At 42.9% G+C, this 20,124-nt stretch overlaps 1 protein-coding gene across 6 annotated transcripts in view; it reads right to left on the minus strand.

The window, feature by feature from the left end:
* The window catches only part of cacna1c (calcium voltage-gated channel subunit alpha1 C), an 80,297-nt gene that overhangs the window by 48,117 nt on the left and 12,056 nt on the right, over window positions 1–20,124 (minus strand). For all 6 annotated transcript variants that reach the window (XM_088367565.1, XM_088367566.1, XM_088367562.1 and 3 more), the window contains exons 2-3: window positions 11,244–11,670; window positions 8,415–8,520 (exon numbers count right to left, since the gene is read on the minus strand). In XM_088367565.1, coding sequence (XP_088223691.1) covers window positions 8,415–8,520; window positions 11,244–11,670 — 533 coding nt within the window. The remainder of the gene's footprint in view (window positions 1–8,414; window positions 8,521–11,243; window positions 11,671–20,124) is intronic.

The raw sequence follows: 20,124 nt of genomic DNA on the forward strand, positions 1-20,124 counted from the left end.
CATCTTGCTTGTCATGTATTGCAACTCGACTGACACTCCTAAAATTGTTACACACACGTGAAAGACAGAACGAAGGCTGAATGATAGACACGGTCTGTCACGTCTGTCTGATTTGATCTTTCTCATCTTACTAATTCTTCGTACTCTCCATCTCTCGCTCAGTTGCTACCTGGCAACAAGCTGGTTGCCTTGGTGACTGAGCTTAACAGCTTCACATTTAATGTCATGGATGGTGTGGTGTTGTGTTTGTGTTGGGTGGGGGGGGCATGCTTGTAATTGAAGATGCATTTTTTTTTTTTAATTCAGTGTTAAAGGTCACCCTTTAAATTGGGATAAAGGCCTGCGGCTTGGTTTTACAGTAGAGTCCAATCTTTTAACTGGCACTTGATGAAATAAAAAGTCTTCTTTTAGATGATGTACTTGGAGTTTTAGTGTCTTGTAAAGACTACTTAGTGTTCTCTGGGGATCTGTTTGCACCTTTCCATGGCTAAAAATGTACAGGAATGGTTGTATCAAGTGACACGGCCATTATATTAATGTCTCGATTGATCACCTTAGTGCCTTTTGTCAACCTTCAGTGGATCCGCCAGCCAAAAACGCATGCTGGAGTGGTGCGCCGCGACATTTATAAGTGGTTAGTCAGCGCGTAAACGAGCCAAGATAACTGATCTCCCGCTGAGAGTTTCACACTCCAGTTCTGGAGCGGCGACAGAAGACAGCTTTTGGTTACATTGTGTCCGCAGAGCAAGAGCGGGACAGAGATGTTTATCACGCGCTGAGCCGTTGACCATGTTTGGTGAAAAGAAGGTAAGCGAGGACGGCGGCGGCAACATGTTCGGTGTTGTCTTGACGTTTTAATGGCGAGGAGGACGGGAAGACAGTGAACACGACGTTAAAAATCCAGGCGACATATTTGTACTCGGTCCAGACTATTCGGTATTACAAAGACAAGCAGCTTTTGGCACGGGTGAGCTGCTTGGCTCTCTGTGGTTATATGTGATATACAGCTAAATAGATAGTGCTAATTTTGCATTATAAGGCTATAGAATGCAAGCTAGCTGGCTAACAGCCATTAGCAGTTTGGTCGTTACTTTATGTGGTTGTTTCTATATCAGGCTTCTTCTTCTTCACCTTTACACATACTCAAAGTTGGCCACGGACCACGTTAGTCCGATATTATGAGCTAAAACTGAATCCAAATGTGCGCTAGCTAGCTAGCTATTGTTGATTGACTATGTGGCTAGCATTTAATTTCCGGTTTTTTAACTAACTCGACCAAAAGAGGTACTAAAAAAAAAAATCAAAACATTTATCAACTCCGACCCTTTAATATGAATGAAAGAGTAATTATAGAAAGTATTAGCGCTCATGCTAATGCCATATTCTACTGGGTAATGATGATTACTTGGATTGTTTGAGTGGTGAGTGGAGTGAGGTTTGCGTGGGGGTTCCGAGTGGTCTCATCTTGTACCTCGGGCCCCTTCAATGGTCCTCGTGTTACATTCAGCTTAATTGGAGAGGAATTAGCGCAACGAGTCTTAACGACATGCTAGCTACACATACAAGGGTTCTTTCCTCGCTGCAATCATCGGCCATTGACATTGATATTTGGAAGCAAGACTGACAAGACCGCTCGCCTCCCTGCGGTGTGTTGCACGTGCGTGTTTCGCCTGTCGTGTCCTCTGGGCTACGTTATCGCCCTATCCTGGCGTCGGGCTCCATCTGTCTGGGCCGCCATCCAAACGACTCACTCTGCGTGGTCTCTCGCGCCGCCGCCATGATGGCTGTTCAATATGTCTGATAGCGAGGTTAAAGCCCTCTGGTGGCAAACCCACCTGTTAATTGAAACCAGCCCACTTGAGTGAGGTTATTCTCTTGTCGATGATGCGTTTATTGCGAACATTTATCCACTCAACTCGGACGAAACGACGTGCGACTGCATATCAAGCTGCCGAGGCTCATCTTTGCCGTTATGTGCGCGTGACTGACGGACATGTAGACAACCCAATGATTCACGAATGACTGAAAAGTCAGCCAATAGTGGAATAATACATGCCTACTGAGATAATGATAGTACTCATGACTGACATGCAGACCACCCAATGAATCCGAGAACAGACTGAAAAAGATGCCGATGGCGGTTTCGTCAGATAGAAACACAAACCGCATCTTGGTGGAAGAACACATAGCGACCGACGAGATCCGCACTAATTTACAACACACTACACCACAGGTGTCAAACTGAAGGCCCGGGGGCCAGATACGGCCCGCCACATCATTTTATGTGGCTCGCGAAGACAAATTGTGCATCAAATTCGTGTCATTACTAGAATTGCAAATTGTCTTCACTTTTAATATCTTTTTTTTTTTTTTTTTAATATTAGACCAGTTTTTACTCGTCTGATTTGAAAATGAGTTATTTATCAGTTTGTTCTGTAGCTTTTATTGCATCTAATATGAGGTGCTCATACATTTATTTGGGTTGACAATCATAACGGCCCTCTGAAAGAAGCTATGACTACAATGCGGCCCGCGAAAAAAATGTTTGACTCCCCTGCACTACACTATAACCCCAACATTATCTTTATATTGTACTGATTCGAATGACCTAAACTGACGACCCTCTATCTAATAGTACCATAAAGTCAATAAAAAAAATATAATCATTTCACACACACTCTAGTGCACCTGTCAGGTAGCTTGATGGACATCCTATATAGATTGAGTGCTTGACTCAGTGCGACAGCTTGCCACTTGTCTGCGTCTCTCGGATGTGCATTGACCTGTGCGTTTAGTTTTTGTGTGTGTGTGTCTGTGTGAGACCAGTTGCTCCATCGCCTTCTATTTACTGTCAGTCCTCTTGACGTATCTCTACTTCAGCCTGGGGTCATAAATATCAGACGGGACTTTACTTTATGTCCCACTTACTTTGTGCCACTTGTCACACGGACACATACAAACGCACTCCGACACACATTTTCTGTCAAGCTGCAAACCTGCGCCGCCATTTTTTTGATTCTCACTGAAAAGACAAAGCGAGCGAGAACATTTGTACCCGAGTGAAACAAGTGATTGTAGATGAGTCATAAGTGGAAACCCACAATGCATTTTCATTGCCAGTAATTTTTTTTGCCGTGTGGGTGTTTTTTTTTAAGCTTGTTAAAAAAAGGTGCACTCGAGTTCATTTCGCTGATAGAGTTCACTTAAAGGTGCACAAACTGATTAATTGTTTTTTTTAAAGGAATTTCTGCTTTTTGAGTCTTGTCGTGCTAGATACTCTCAAGCTGGATCCGCATGTGGAATTTACAGCTGCACAAGAGCGTTTACGGTTTGAATCTCAGCAGCCATCGTTTCTCATCTAAAGATCCGCCTCGATTCTCCCCGATGTGCTGCGTCCAGTCGCTGCGTTCAACAAGTTGCACATGTTGCGAGGTGACTGAAGTTCCGCCTTCCTGCCGACAGCGGCTTGTTAATGTTTCATAGCGCCGAGTGCGGGCGGCGCGGATGAAAAGAACGCTGAAGGTTAGCGGTCGGGTCTTTTCAGTTTTGATTTGTCGAAAAATACTCCACGCGGGAAGATGAAACAGTAAGAAATGTGTTAGTTTAACAACAGGAAAAAAGCGGAACGCCGAAGGCTCAGAGCTTAACGTTAAAAGTTGAACTGAACAACTTTAACCAGTCACTCCAACTTTTACGGTTTCTGTGAAGAAATATAACATATGTGGAAAAGCGCTAACTTTGCTGATTGGTTGACTTCCGTGAGGTGCTAGCAATCAGCTAGCTTGCATGCTAACGGGATTTCAGGTTTCCTCTGGGCCTCAGATGGGGCGTGGGCTTTTTTTTTGCGCCATCAATATGTATAATGACACCAAACTGTTCTGTCAGTTGCGGCAACCAGGGAATTTCAGGGTGTAAGCATAGCTAGCTAGCTAACCGCTAGCTAAGAGAACTAGAAATAGTAACAAACTCACGTTGATGCTAACAAAGGCCCTTAAGTTCAACTCACAAAAAACAGATTAAGAAACAAATTTATTTAGAAACTAATCTTTGAATCCCGACTTCCCATTTCGATTCCTCACGGTAGCCTGTTTAGGCACATTTTTTATCCATGCTCAATTTTTCGGATTTACTCACGCACTCTCTCACCTGCCCTAAATTATTTAGTCGCTTTGAGTCAGAGCAGTGTGTGAACAGGAAGTTCAGCATGCTAAAATATGGCTGCCGGCTCCTGCGTGCCTCTTTTGGTGGGGAGGTGCACTCCTTCGTGTCCGCGTGGGACAGGGTGACGCACCATGCGGCATTGGTCTGAATATTTTAACAGGAAACATTAGTGACGCGCTTCCTTTTCTGCTCTTTCATCATTCTGCCGCTACTTCCACTAAGACGAAGCAAAGGGACTTTAATTACTGGGACAATGTGCAGGAAACATAGAGTGAACAGTTCTGAAATTCCAGCCCAAAAATAGAACTTGTATCGTTTTTGCAGATGTGAAAGTAGAAACTGTCCCCTGTTCTCATCTCGCACCCCCGTTGCAGGAACGCATTAGTGATTATTCAGCATGATAGCACGGAGCATCCTGCCGTGTCCAAGCCACTTGTAGGCCAGATAAATCAAACTATATATTTTCTACGTGCTATATTGGGTGAGAGCCAAAGACGGAGAAAACTGCACAGTCAGACGAAGATAATGTAGTATCTCAGGTTTGGAGTGTGCTACGTCTCATTCTTTACTCTGGGTCAATATACAGCACTGATAAAAGCTCCAACATTAAGTGCAGTTGTAGAATGTAATGAGATTCAATACAAGCGCAGTCGTAAAGATTTAAAAAAAAATGGATTACCTTTTGAATTATTAGAACCAGCTCCCAGTATGACACAGACGACAATATTAAACATAGCGTTATGTTTATAGAAGCGTAATCGTGTATGAGAAGTCACTGAACGATAAAATGGTGTACATAATCGGAAGTGAACCGATTAGTGAAACAGTTGACTAATTACTTCTATTGACAATTAAGGCTAGTTGTTTATTTTGGTCCATGACAATGCCCGCAACTCAAAACCATTGTGTCTCAAATCGTCTTTCCCCATTAGAATGAATGGAAATGACATTAATCCGTTCCAGTCTTCTCACACAAAACACATATTTGCTTATAATTTTTTAAATAAGGCTAAAAAGCGCTCTATAATTAATATTGTACTTATGAGAATAGCATGAGTCAGGTGAGTCAGTCAGATGCTGTAATGCTAGTTGGGTGAATACGGCACAGGTGTCAAACTCAAGGCCCGGGGGCCAGATACGGCCCGCCACATCATTTTATGTGGCCCGTGAAGACAAATTGTGCATCAAATTTGTGTGTCATTACTAGAATTGCAAATTGTCTTCACTTTTAATATGTTTTTAAAAATATTTGACCAGTTTTTACTCGTCTGCTAGCTATGACTACAAGCGGCCCGCGAAAAAAATGAGTTTGACACCCCTGGAATACGGATTGCTAACCGTTAGCATGCTATCATGTTCGGGGACTATTCTTAAGGCTGCTGGCTTTTTACAGCTGGTTTGATTAAGCAGGACTTGACCTGTGTTTATGTGTGTTTTCCTAGACATGCAAATGAGGGGCTTCCTGCACAGAAGCCACAGAGCGGAAAAGCTCAAAAACTCCTGTTTTCGATACTGTCCTCATCAAATCACACCCACGCATGCAAGCTGTCTCCAATTGGTGGTTACATTCCTTGTTTTTTTTTACATATATACAGAGGAGTTCCTGTTTGTACATCACATGCTTGACCTACCTCTAAAAAGATTTGATAAATAGTTAGAGAGGAAAGTGTCATCGAACTTGTCGCCTTGGAAACAGCGAGGCGAGGTTTTGCGCCAGCTTGTTAACACAATGCAATGGCAACCATGCGCGGTGGGATGGTGGGTCTGTTTCTCCCCACGTGCTGCCTCGCCGCCAAGACGCTGATGCCTTCAAGATGCAAACGAGCGAGGGCGAAAAAACGGTGGAAAACAACACGGCGACATCTTGTCCCTAACGTGAATATTCGCAAATGACCGACATTAAAATTCACTTCGGCAAGGAGATCATTGGCGCGATGTGGTTTTTATTATCGTTGCTGTTTAGTCACTAAATACAGGAACCTCTCATGACTCAGGGGTTCCAGCACATTTAGATTCAATTATAATGGGCTACATGATCTCATGTCGCAAAATTGGGATTGTTGACATGCTCAAACAGAACCAAAAGCAGCTTTTGACTCCATTTCTGGCCTGGCTTAACATTGCTTCAAAATGATACACTCTTAAAAAACTGAATAATGTTGTGTTGTGTATTGTATTGTATTATTTATGTGTGTGTGTGTTTCTGTCCTTCGTAATTCATCAATGCAGGATGACCTAGTCGTGGGAATACTTATGCTCCGCCCCCTTCGCCCTTCTGTCACCCCATCGTGCAAAAAGTAATGCATCTATGCGTGCGTGTTTTGCTAATGCCGACAAATAAATACTTTGCCGGCCGTAAAAGCTTTACAGCCGCATATTATATCACTCGATTAAAGTTTACAATTTAACAAGCGACACGTTTGTTTGCCGATGCATGGATTCAGTCGCGATTTATCAACGAATACCGGTGGGGCTAACGTTAACGTCTCGGCGGGCCAATAAAGTTTTAATTAAAACAATAACAGCCGCCAAAAGCGCACAAGCGGGAAAGACTTTTGCGCATTTTCAGACTCCTCCGTCTCTGTGAAGCCAGGAGATGCAAGGAGATGTGAGGAGCATCGCTACGGTTACCATATCCATGACAACCTCCCTCTCCTAGCGCTGCTATTATTGGCCGCGTCGTCAAGGAGACGGGGCGGCTCATTATGGGATGCGTGACGGAAATAGAAAACGGGCACGATACGACGGCTATGAGGAGTTACATAAGTATTGTAAACTGTGTGTGTGTGTGTGTTTTCAGTCGCTGTGTCAGCTTATCTAATAAGATTACAGTACACCAAATGATAAGCAAAAGTATTGAAAATAGTTCATATTGGTTCTTTGTGTATCACTTCAAAAAAAAAAAAAAAGAGGAAAATTGGACAAAACACTAAATGGAGCCTTTGGCCTTTTTCTCGCAAAAAAAAATAAAAAGAATACAAACTAGCATAACAGCAGGCGTGTTTGTGGTAATTGTACTATGATTAAAGCGTCCATTCAGTTCACATTAATTATGCAAACTGCCGAGCGAGCGGCTCTCAAAGTGAGTCACGCAGGTGCATACTGATGGCAAGGTGGTTTTAATAGACTATATATTCTTCTGGAATAAAACACACGGAAAGAATTTTAAGACCTCGCTCGGTCGAATCGTAATGTGACTAGCGAGGTGTCGGATGAATCGGAAATAGTGAGCGCGCTTCTAACGTAGCATGTGCGTATTGTAACGAGGGGGAGGTGGGTAACAGCTGTGCTGCCCGTATTTACTTTTCCACCGACTCGCACGGTCTGTCCGTTCCTAACACCAAGAATCATCATTCATTTATTCAAATGGCATCAATAATATGCCCAGCGGTATTATTCTGCGGCAATGTCAAAATATTCTAGATTTTTTAAATTCAGACTGACATAATTTGGAAGTTTTTTTTGTTTTAGGCTGATATCGATATCGGGTATCAATAATGGATCGAGGATAATCATCAGTAAATGATTTGAGTTGACCAAACGGTTTGTTTTGGCACTGATTTTCACGAGTACAAAATGTATCAGTCCCAATGTGACAACCGCATTCTTCGAAAGAATGAAGGAAAGGACAGTGTGACAGATGTTACGCGGCCTCGCAGGGATTAGCGGCTTCGCGAACACACTCGCAAGCAATGACGCACACGCGGCGCTCCAGTCAAGCGCTAGCGAGCGCTCGGGTTTTGCCAAATGGAAAATCGACTGTTATACAAGATATTTTCAGGACGTCATCAGAGCACACGGCATTCCGCTGAGTGCCGAAGCAATTCCCAAACCAAACACGCTAAGTAACCAAACAGCCGGCTGGGAATTCATCTGGGGAAGCGTTCTTTGACTTTGATCTCAATGACATATTACAAACAAGTTGAGTCAAATTGACTGAGCTAAATCCAGAGCGAGAAATAAAGCCAGTTCACAGGAAATGTAGTAGCATTTTCCAATTAAAATCGTCAACGTATTCCAATATTTTGATTAAACACACTGGCGGAGCTACAGGGGGGGCCGAAAGGGCACTCCCTCCAAAAAATATGCCAGGCCAGATAATGAATTGACTTTTGGGTATTTTTTTTTTTAATTGTTTTCCCTGTCCACCATAGAGAACCGATAATGAATCTTCATTTTGATTTTTTTCCAAAAGATTTTTGCATTTGTAAAATGTGTTCTCCGCCGGTGTTCAAAACCTTAGCGCTACTCACCAGATTGGAGTTAGTGGCGTTGGAGTCGTCCTCTGGGAAGGGGATGTAGACGGCTAAGGCCACACAGTTAGCGAAAATGGTCATCAGGATGATGATCTCGAAGGGTCTGAGAGGAGGAGGCGGATTAAGGAATACACAACAATACGGGCGCAATACACAAGCCTGGGCGACTCCATTCGTCTTACTTAGATTGCCATCGATTTCCGGGGCGATTCGCTCTTGAACGCGAGCATCCCTGTTTAGTAACAGGTGGAATTTGTCACTCTGATAAATGCTTCAATCTTAACAGTGAAAACATCATTTTGTGCACGCAAGGAACAACATTAAAGCCACTCGTGATAAGATATATAGGCTCACTTTTGTGTGTGTTGTTCGAGAGTGAGCCCGCATGACCAAATATGGGTGCTGTCGCGTGGAAGACAGGATGTGGCTGGAGGAAAGAAGGAAAGACCCCCTATTTTTTTTTTTGGAGGTCCTTGAGAGACAAGTGACCTCATTATTTTGGGCCGGGCGAGTGAGCGAAAGCCAGCGAGAGAACGTGAAGGAGAGCCAGAGGAGGTCTGCTTTTCATCAGCGCAATTATCCCTTCTACCCCTCCACCTCTCCCGATTTCCTTTCATCCCTTCGTTCTCCCTCGGCTAGCTATCGCATGCGTGTACACCTAGCATAAAATGATGGTGGGCTATTTTCTGGGTTAATTCTGGTTATGTTTTCTTGTATGTATTTGGAAAAAAGAAAAAAAAAAAAGAGAAAAAAAACAGATTTTGTTGTTTTTTTTACAGTGATGGATTATGTTGTTGTTACTGTAGCCGTCAAAACAGCCTTAATGGTTTGAAAACTCAAAAATGGATGAACTGCTGACAGAATAAATTTTAGAGAGTTTTCGGAGTAGCCGGCAGACAGAGACGGATATGTTTGCTCCGGTTTTGTGTTTATGTTTGGATTAAGGCTTGACCTCAAGCCACAAGAGCGAGTAAAATGTATCAAACTTAATCACTTAATCAGAACATGCAAACGGGCCTGGTGACTCAGAGGCTCTCGGATCCTGACCCATAATAATAATAAAAAAAAAAACAGCTTCTATCAACGCAATGATAAATCTGCTAGCTGCTGTAATGTTTAGGAAGGAGGGGGGAAAAAAAAAAAGAAAATTGAATCGTTTTATCTGACTCCTGGTTTAAATAGCAAGCCGGGAAAAGAATACTGTCAATAAGGACTTTCCGCTAATCTCGACGGAACTCATTCTACTGTATCGCACATTTGGGGATTTAATAGGAATTTTCAGAGTGATAACCGGCTTGCACACTATAATTGCGCCGCATATTCAGTTTTGTGGACACCCTACAATGCTCACAATAGCGCTATGAAATTTTTATTTGAGCTCAGTATTGTAGTGCATACTCACAGGACAGTTCATTAGGTACATCTTGGTTTGGACTTTTGTGTCTTAATTTTGGCCTCATTTTTACACCCATTTTTATTTATTTATTTATGTATTTTTATTTATTTATATACAAAGAATGATTTTAAAATTGCCACGTGAGCACAATGCTCAGACAGTCCCCATAGACCTGTTGAGAGAAGTATTGGTTGTCATGGTAACAGTCACCGAGGGGGAATTTGGGGGATCGGCCGCCTCTTGAAGCAAGTTATGAAGGGCGTCCAATTCAAATTGACCTCCAAATTGAGTGTAATTTGGAGATTTATTGCTTCTCGCATGCTATTTGTTCAACTCCTTCTCCTTCAGAGTTGTTTGCATGATTAATGCTGGGAATTGTGGGTAATCATCTGCGAACTCATCGGCGCCTGCTGTTTGCTGCAATCGACTATAACTGCTTAGCTATGAGGAAAAAAAAAAAAAAAAAGCACAAAAATATGTATATTAGCTACGTCAATCCTGAGAGGCCTGGATTTTCCCGACTGGGATGGCAAAGAATTACGTTAATTTAAATACACGATAACCTTGAAGCGACGTAAAGCTCGCGGGACTTGATTCCGTCGCCCCCGCTTTCTTTTTCTCTTCCCTCAAGTTTACCTTTCCCAACCACTAATCCGGAAAGGGAGAAAAACTAGGAGACAATGGATCTTAAAAAAAAAAAAGGAGGAGGTGAAGAGCATGAAGAAGAAAGGCTATTGTACAGTCAGAGGGATACTAAATTGGGGGGGGGGGCAGGAGCGTAGGAGGCAGGACCCTCGGGATGGAGAATGAACGCAGTGAGAGAGAAGTGTGACGGAGAAACGAAACGGCTTTTTAATCCGCATGTGAGTAAACAAAAAAGGATGAAAGGGAGAGGAAGCAAAAAGGACGAAGAGGGGGCTCACATGTGTTTGAAAGCCGGAGGGCACGCGGATTGATTAAGCCAGCGAGCCGGTCGATGGCAAGGAGGAGAAAAGAGGCACTTGGGAGTTATTCTTCCATATATTTAGTCTTTTTTTCTCCTCTCACTGCCAAAAAAAAACAAAAAAACAATGAAATTATTTATTCCTTCCACTAAGGTGTTTTGATGTTTGCGTTCTGTCAGGACTGCGTGAGAAATAATGAAGTGATTTAGATGCGGAGGAATAATACATGATGTTTCAAAATTTGGATGATTATGCAATAAAAAAAAAAAAAAATTTCCATCAGCTTTCTTTGTGGAAGAAGTGTATCGATTTTTGGGGAGGGAATTAAATATTTTTTGCAGTCGATGATAAAGTAATAAGTCGAAGTTGTCTGTGAATTGGCTTTTTTTTCGCCCAAAAACTCGTGATTTGTTTGTTTCGAAGTAAGCAACAGTTTCTCGACATGCAAGCTATCGCCATGGCAACAGCTATGTCACAAAAGGATACTTCCACTCGACGATGCTGATGCAGGCCCGGCGAATGGGGTTCTTGAGAGTGAGGCAGAGCAGCGCTCTCGGGGGCCGCGTGGCCGTGGTGGTGGTGGGCTTCTTGGGCTTGGAGCTGTAGTGTTGCCGCTTGCGCTGCGTGGAGCTGGCCGTGGAGATGGGCCCGCCCCCTCCCGCCGCCAGCCCCGCCGTGCCGCCCGAGGCCGCGTTGCCCATCATCTTAGCCTGGCGGGCGGCGTCGATGGCGGCTTGCCAGCTCAGGGCGGCGCCCGGCGTGGCGATGTGCTCCGGTGCCAGGCCCACCACTCCCGCCACGCCGTGGTTGACCCCGCCCCCGCCTCCATCGCGGTCACCACCGCCCGGGTGCTCGTTGGTCAAGCCGGGCGCAGCGGGGCGAGGGAGGGTGGGAGGGGGCGAGTAGTCGGAGCCTGGAATGGAGAAACCAAAAGAAATGAAAATTGAGATTGCTAAAATTGAAAAAAAGTTTCGATTTCAAATTTCGATTTCAAACTCTCGACAGGTAACCGAGCGTGGTCCGTAGCGACTCTCCAACAAGAGGTGTCAAATCGCAAAATGCTCGCCGGAGAGTAACCGCCGGCATTACAATAATCTCCAGCAGATTACACTCCCGGTGAATAAAAACCAGAGCGGATCCTTCGAGCTGCCTACTTAGCCAGATTAAAGACACGTATAATATCCCCGCTCTCCACCCACATATGACACCCCAATGAGAATCAACCAAAGTGTTCACCCTGCAGCAGATTATACACACATTTAAAAAACAAAAAGACAGAAAATACTTTTCCTTTCCACGTTTTGATTCGTACCAAGATGTTCAAACTAGATATGAAAATGCCACATTTTAAGTCGTTCCGGTGGAAGTGGATAAGAAGTCCACAGTGGAAGTGAAGCCAACAAAGAGAGGAAAAAAAATAAAGTCAGTGGAGCTGTTATCTATTTAATGATAAAGACTGCAGACAGATGCTATCACTTCACTGCTCTCAAATGACACACACACGCTCAAAAATATACAAAGCTGATTGGGGCAAAACTTTCTCGAGGGGTGCCAAGAAAGAACACATTCACCGCTCGCCATTTCCAATTCGGCGAGGAAGCAGCCAGTTTCAAGTGCAAATAAAATACAATAACGATAATGATAAGCTTGAAGGGGCATAATAGACTTCTTTCAGCATTTGGGCAAGGAAAGTGTGATTGTCATTTCCTCTATGCTTGGCATGACATGCCGTCATTATCACTGTCAGCGTGAACGTCGCTTTAAAAGCCGACACTATTTTTATCCAATTCATGTGCCATCTCCCGAGAGTACAAAGAAAAGCGACTGTTCCCGATCTGTTTGCCGCTGATTAATCTCCGTCGACGTCTGACAAAACCTACACGAGCGGCCACGACGACTCTTTAGATGGGATATTCGCAGCTCACATTGTCCGGATTTTTGCTCTGTTACATATGTAGATTGAGTTTTGTGAAAGATTTTTTGAGTGGCCACCGGGGGCAGTATCACACAGTTGTGAATACACAAAGAAGAGGTGTAATATGAATCATTCTTTGCAGGGGATAAAGAATATATGCCTGCGAGAATAGTCACATTATCTGTTTTTTTTCAGTTTTCAGTTATATTCATTGCTTAATAACACCGCTAGCTAGTTAGCATATCAAATTATGTGTTAGCATTACGCTAGAAGGCTATAAAATTGTTGTGTATAGTTTTGCTGTATTTTTCCACGTCACGTGGAGTTCCCTCGCTATTTCAGAGGACTGCAAACGTTCTCCAAAGAGATCTTCATAAATCTTAGTGGAGAGGTATATTATGGGACAAGGAAACGACTTTTGCTACTTTTAGATTCATTCTAGTGAATGTAAACCCAGCAGAATGCTCTGGTGTGCACATAAATAAGCATCTATATGCTCAGCGGGCCCATTTTCTGGCCCACAGAAGTCACCTGAGCCCCTTGGAACATTCACACAAACACACTCAATGAAAAACACACAATGCGCACATGCCGCATGAGCGCCATTTAAACAAACATCAGCGGATGCTAATGGACAAAATAACAGTTTATTGTCAATTTCCGGCTCACGCTCAACAAATAGTCTTGCCGTCTATGACACACAATGGAGGTCCAAACGTTCCATTTTGCCCCGTCAACAAAGGGAGGCGCATTAAGCGCCGGCTGTGAGCGAGGTTAACAGCAAAACTGACGGCGTGCCACTCGACGCGGCTCGCCTGTGAACGCCACGTGGATTTATTCATAAAATATGTGGCACATGCATGAGTGGCGCACTGTCAAGTGCTGAAAGTGTGTGTGTGTTTTTTATTTTACATCACCAAAATCTGGCATATGAACAGGGGTGTGTAGACTTTTTATACCCACTTTGGTGACCCTAATGTGCGTTTTAAAAAATGGAAACAAAATATTACAAGACAATTTTTAGAGGCTGAATTTGCCTTAATTCATGTTATTTTATTTTAATGTATTGCTTGCATCAAATTAATTTTAGAGGCTGAATTTGCCTTAATTCATGTTATTTTATTTGCATCAAAATAATTTTACGGAGTTATTTCTAATTCAATAAAAAGGGGGAAAAAAATCATAATTAAAATGTAATTAGTTTTTACAGCATGAAAAATATGGTACAGAATACACAAATGTCCTAAAATTATTTCTAATTCAGTAAAAAGGGGGAAAAAAATCATGATTAAAATGTAATTTTTTTTTACAGCGTGAAAAATACAGTACAGAATACACAAATATGAAACAAACTTTTTGACTCGTGTTAGACGATCAGGCGGGATCGAGAACACGAAGGAAGCGTAGAACCACAAAGTAGTCACGAGCAAGTCAAAACTGAAAGAAGAGGAGGCGATGGAGGTGGTAGGCTTGTTCACGCTGCCGACCTCCCGCACACATGAAGCCGCCACGCGCTTCGCAGGCAGCAGATATTAATAACTCCTTATTAATATTCATCTGCAGTGAAGAGATGGGAGGCCGGAGTAACCCAGATAGCATTCGTTGCTCTACCTGTCTCTCATTTCGTGTGATTCAGGACTTCTTCACTCAACTTGACCAAGGAGCCAAAATGTCCTAAACGCAAATGTAAAACTTCCCCGCCATTTCGTCCCTCTTGACGCATGTAAAGGACGAGGAGCGCTTATGATTGGATACCATTCATACGTCGCTCTCTTCCTCCTCCGCTAAAGTAATTGCGCACATCCTAGAATGGAAGACACGACCTTGTCGAGGTCGTTAGCGTGCGAGCGGCACTGAGGCAGACTTAGGTATCCTGCTGCTTACACTGTTACTGTTTCTTTACCCGGGCCGCCATCTTGCCTCGATTCATTTTCTGTTAGCAATGTAATTAATAAATGTTTATTTTGGTCTCATTATCTTCATAAAGCAGTGGAAAGTATGTGTGTACAAACAAGTGGTGGGCTATAGCAAATTAGCTAACGATATTGCTAACGATGCCTTTTATTGGTCCGAAGCTTCGAGGCAGAAATTGTTTCAGCACTAATTAGAAACAAAAGTTATTCCTTGACCTACTCACAACCAAAACAGTTTTGTGGAAAATAGGTCATTTATGTTGGCATAATATTGTTTTTTATTCACTATACTGTGTCAACGATCGCAGATGCCCACAATTAAATATTACCTCCTTGGCAGTCAACATCTTTCATTCCATCTTTTGGTCTATAGGGACTAGAATAGGATTTTCCAAAGTTTATTTTAGCCAGGATTGAAGGGGTGAAAAAAAAAAACCGAAATAAAACAAATCCATGTGTCGAATGTCAAAGAGGATTTCAGATGGAGTAGCTTGGCTCTGACTTGCGTCTCTGTCAGACTAGCTTGCAACTGGGCCCGAGCCAGGAGGGAATGACTCGGGTTGCGTTCAAGTCAAGCCGTGGCTGACTTTCCTCGCGCTCCAAAGAGGAAACAGATGTAAATTTGGGGTTGCCGGCAAATGAGAAGAACAGTACACTCAACCAAAACACAGCACTCAGAAGAGTCACCAAAAAAATGACAGCTTTCAAAGACTATCAGTAAAACCAGAAGCCAAAGCGACGCCATTTCAAAACCGGTGATCACAAGAGGAGCCCATATGCGGAATCACAACAACCCACAGGGGAGCTATCCAACATCCACATCTCGGCGCGTACGCAAACGTGGAGGGTCGGCGAAAAAAAGGTTCACGCGTACAACGTAAGGTTGTGATTAAGCGATGAGTCTGCAAGGCCATAAAGCGCTAATGAATGCGCTCTCATAGCTTCGCAGCAGAGGCTCGGGCTCGGAGGGAGCGTTTGGTTTATGACTCCACACGTCCCCCTGATGATCAGGGGCTGCTTGGGACCGGCTGCAGAGCACTTTTAATCTGTCATATAGCATATATGAAAAAAGACGCTTTAAGCAATCTAATAAAATGACATTTAAGTGCTGGTTTGAAAATTCTGCTATCGCCAAGATAATAAGGTTCATCTTTGATTGACACGATAATATTACTTGTTCCTCACAGAGGATAAAGAATAAAAGCTAATGAGTGTTGTTAAATTATCTGCCTGTGTTGCTCCACCATTTGTGTTCAAATTCTTTTTCGCCATTCACGTCACTAAAACAAGAACCGCCAGCTATTACCGGCAGCTTTTTTTGTATTGGAATGTGCTGGGAAACATTTTTTGCTCTGATTAAAATAATTTAAAATTAAAAAAAATCTATGGCTGGCCGATAGCAATACTAATGCTACTTTTTAGCTCATCTATGGAATTTTGCATTGTTAGTTAGCATTAAGCTAAACCGACTAATGCTCTGTGATTGTTTGAAACACACAACGGCTAACTTTCTTGGTTTTGACTGTTAACTTCAACTGTAAGACTTTTTTAACTGCTGCCAATAATCTCAAATCATATCTCAAATTCCTGCTCGCAAGTGAAGCAAAAAAAAATGGTTAGGGCATTGCGTTGGAATCTTTTTAATGGTAAACCTTTTTGATGTTGATGTCTAATGGCCTGAGTGGATGTTTTATGTTTAATGCGCTAAATGAGACCGAACCATTTAATCATATAAATGACTAATATAAATAAATAACGCTGAGCAAAGAGAATTTGCATTGGAGCCACTTCAGTTCACACATGACTCTAATTAGTCAAACAAGGGCGTAAATTCAGTGGCGCATGTTTTTGAATTCCCGCAATGAGCAAGGTTATAAAAATTTCAAGACCTTCAAGCTTTGTATCATCATTTAAAGACGACATTCTCGAAGACCGAATTGCGGTTCAAGTTCATTTGTCGGCGGAAGCGTCTCCGTTGGGTTGTAATGGAGGAAGTAAACATGGAAAAAGATAGAAGGGAGAAAAAAAATGGAGATGGGATATTGGGAGTGCGACTGAGGAGAAGATGATGCTACAGGAGGATGACTCATCACACGCAGAGTCGTGAAGCTCAGTCGTTCTTCACACACACACACACAAACACACACAGTCATCAACCATGCGTTTGTCTGATCTTGATTCCCAAAAACGCATCTCAGCCGCTTGTTCCTAATGAGCCAAAATGGCCGCCGTCGCATCGCCGTTTCCAGGCCAGCAAAGACGACGGCCCCAGGGGCGGAGAAACTGGGCGAGAGGAAGGCTCACGAGAGGCCGGATTTAAATGGAGCTCATTAGCTGCTGGTGGCCGGGAGATGTCCCAGCACGCTGAGGCAACACACACACGCGTGAACACACAATGTGATACGTACAATTGGACGCCTGGCTGGGCGGCATGTGCTACAGATGGCGTTTGCGATTTTGGACATTGGTACCCCCCGTTGAACTGCCCTCTCTGCTTGTCCACCCACTCAACATATGTCCCAGTTATGCTCTACCGCTACGCTGGTGTCACTTTCGGGTCGCGTCAACGAGTCCTGATGACATCCCGACGCCTAAAACCAAAACACGTCGCACTGCCTTTTTTGCACTGTGCAGCCAAAGTCTCATCAGAGGGTGTTTCATTGCTGTTGCCCAGACCACACATATCCCAGGCAGAACAGGCTTAAAAAAAAGAGGGAGGGGCTGTGCTGTGAATCCAAAATCCTCAGAAGTCTCAACATGTTTGGAGCAGATTTATTTGACATGTGTCTGATCAGTTTTTCAAGATACAACATCCACTTGGTGTTTTTAAAACAATCAAATAGCTTTAGCTTTGGCAGACAAATAGCATCTGGCGCTAAATATTTCAACACAAATGGTAGAGCAACACTTGTAAACAGAAACTGATGGGCATATATTCTTTATCCTCTGCAAAGTCAAATCCGTACATACACCTGATTATAAGGCAGGCTGTCATTTTTTGAGAAAATTAAAAATTACGCCTTACAGTCCCAAAAATTTTTATTAATACTGAATCTCATTAGATTGGGCAGCTGTACCAAACATTGTGGCCGATGAGTAACAAACAACTGACGTGTCATCGACCGCTCTTGTGTGAGCGTTGACTGTAACACACACACACACACGCACACACACACACACACAGGGAACAATTGTTCTGGCAGGATCTCCAAGTCATAAATAGGCCGGCCGTGCATTCCAGCAAAGGTTCCTGGTGTAAACATTTAGACTGAAGAAATCTCAGCTTATTTGTTGTAGCTCTGCGTTCACCACCACCGTCGGAATGATAAAAAGCACACACACAGGTGGAAGCGTTTATGCAAAGAATTGCCAAACAAACGAGACAAAAGTGCGAGACTGGAATTTGACGTGTAGCGTAAAAGACTGGAATACTGCGAGACCACGTGGCAATTTTCCTCCCTCCCCCTACAGCCGGAGAAAATGGGAGCCATCCTATCTTAAAACCGCAACGACTACTACAGCGGGAGAGGAGAGATCAAGTCAACAGAAGTAAAAGAGGGAGAGCGTGGAGTGATTCACGATTGCGTTGAGGAACGTAAAGATTGAAAAGGTTCCAAAATAAACGGCTTCCTAAGTCTTTTTATGGCATAATGGTCCCTCCATTTTTTTTTTTTTTTTTTTACACTCAAGACAATGTGCCAACTTGGATTCCCCGGTGGCATTTTGTCCGCACGCAACGCTTACTGTTCCAGCACAGGAGAGCTAACATGTAGAGCCGATATAAAAAGTTTACACACCCTTGTTCGAATGCAAGCTTTTTGTCACTCATCAAAAACTTTTTATATTAATTACCATTGTTTAACCTGTGCAACATAATTTAAAAAAAAATTCCAAGTGGGGAATTGAAAATAAGAGAAAAATGGGGTTGCACATGTGTACACACCCTCTTATGTGTGTTTGTGCTGAACACACAGCCCAGTTATTAAAGGGTGTGCACACTTGTGCAACCACATAATCTTGATTCCTTTTTACTTCCAGTCTTGGAAAAGATTATATCCAAAATGGTCAATTGAGACTCATTGTTGTCACGGGAGCTTTTTGTATACTGGAAATAATTAAACCAAAGGGACAGATTGGAGCACATCTTTAAAAAAAAAAAAGATGACAACTAATAGAATACAGAAACAGCACATAAAAAAGATGAGATGAAGAACAAGCAGAAGAGCGATGGAGAGAAGAAAAAAAGGAGTCCAAGTTTAGCTCTCCCCTGAGGACTCCTCTTCTCCTCTGCTCTTTTCATCGTCCTCCTCGTCTCCATCCATCACAAAATAATTAACTTGCTATAAGTGAAATTAATTCCACTAATTGGTTTAAAAGGTATTTTTGGACAATGATGGCAGGAGAGGGAAGAAAAAAAAAAGCAAAAGATGTGACCTCACCAGGCAGGAAGTGAACTCAGTGGATTTCTGGGCGAGTTTGATGAGGGGAGATGTGAACTTCTTGTGACCTCACAAATGCTTGCCTATTCCTTTTCTTACACTTACATTTCCCCTTTGGACTCATTTAATACAACATATGCTAGCACACGTGGACACTAATTACACAAAAAGGGGAAAAAAAGGGGGAGGAGAAAAAAAAAACCGGAGAGTGTGTCTAGACCAGTCAGGGAGGCTGTGAAAAGGTCCTCCAGGTGAATTATTCATCTGCAGCCATGACACCCGAGGGCGATCGACCTCCATGTAACAGAGAGCGAGAGAGAGAGTGAGAGAGAGAGAGCGAGAGAGCGAGAGAGCGAGAGAGCGAAAGCGAGAGAGTGTTGCTCCACCTGTGTCTACATCAGGACACCAAGCGCAACCTGCTGCTGTCACTCACAAACACACACGATGACGGATAGTGTTGCTATGGAAACCACAACCTTGGGCAGTCACTTAAAGTCACTTGTGGGAATCAAACCTGTGGCCTTTTGGTCACGGGCCTCATTCTTAGGGCACTCATGCTTACTCATTAGTCCTCCGTAGCGATGCAAATTAATTATTACATTTGATCGATTTACTCGAGGACAGCCTCGTGAGATGGAACTTTTCGAGCGAGGGTCATTCCACCCAAAATATTGATTCATATTTTTAACTAATAATGTACATTCTAAAATAGAGTAATAAAATAATTATTATAAATAGAACATAACACATTAAACAGTTTGTGCATCCTGTTTTAATGCTTCAATTAAATTCTTGGTGCGGCTCCTGATGGTGTGCCTGTTTTAGCCACCGGGGGCAGCATAATCTATTTTCAACTTTACTTTTTGTGACTCAATAAGCTTCAACAGAAGAGTTTGTGTTCAGAAATCTTAACAACGATTTTCAATGCTAATCATTAAGACGTAATGTTAGCATTAAGCTTGCAAGCAAAATTGTTCGGTTTTAAAAGTAATTCTGTCTGTTTTGGATTTAATTTCACAATGATTTTTTGGTGGAGGTGTTCTACTTGAATACCAACGATGTGTATACACCAAATCCTACTTTGTTTTTTTTCAATGCTC

The sequence above is a fragment of the Syngnathus floridae genome, chromosome 22 (assembly GCF_059516105.1).
Source record: "Syngnathus floridae isolate MCC-2025c chromosome 22, RoL_Sflo_1.0, whole genome shotgun sequence".
Taxonomy (NCBI): Eukaryota; Metazoa; Chordata; class Actinopteri; order Syngnathiformes; family Syngnathidae; genus Syngnathus; species Syngnathus floridae.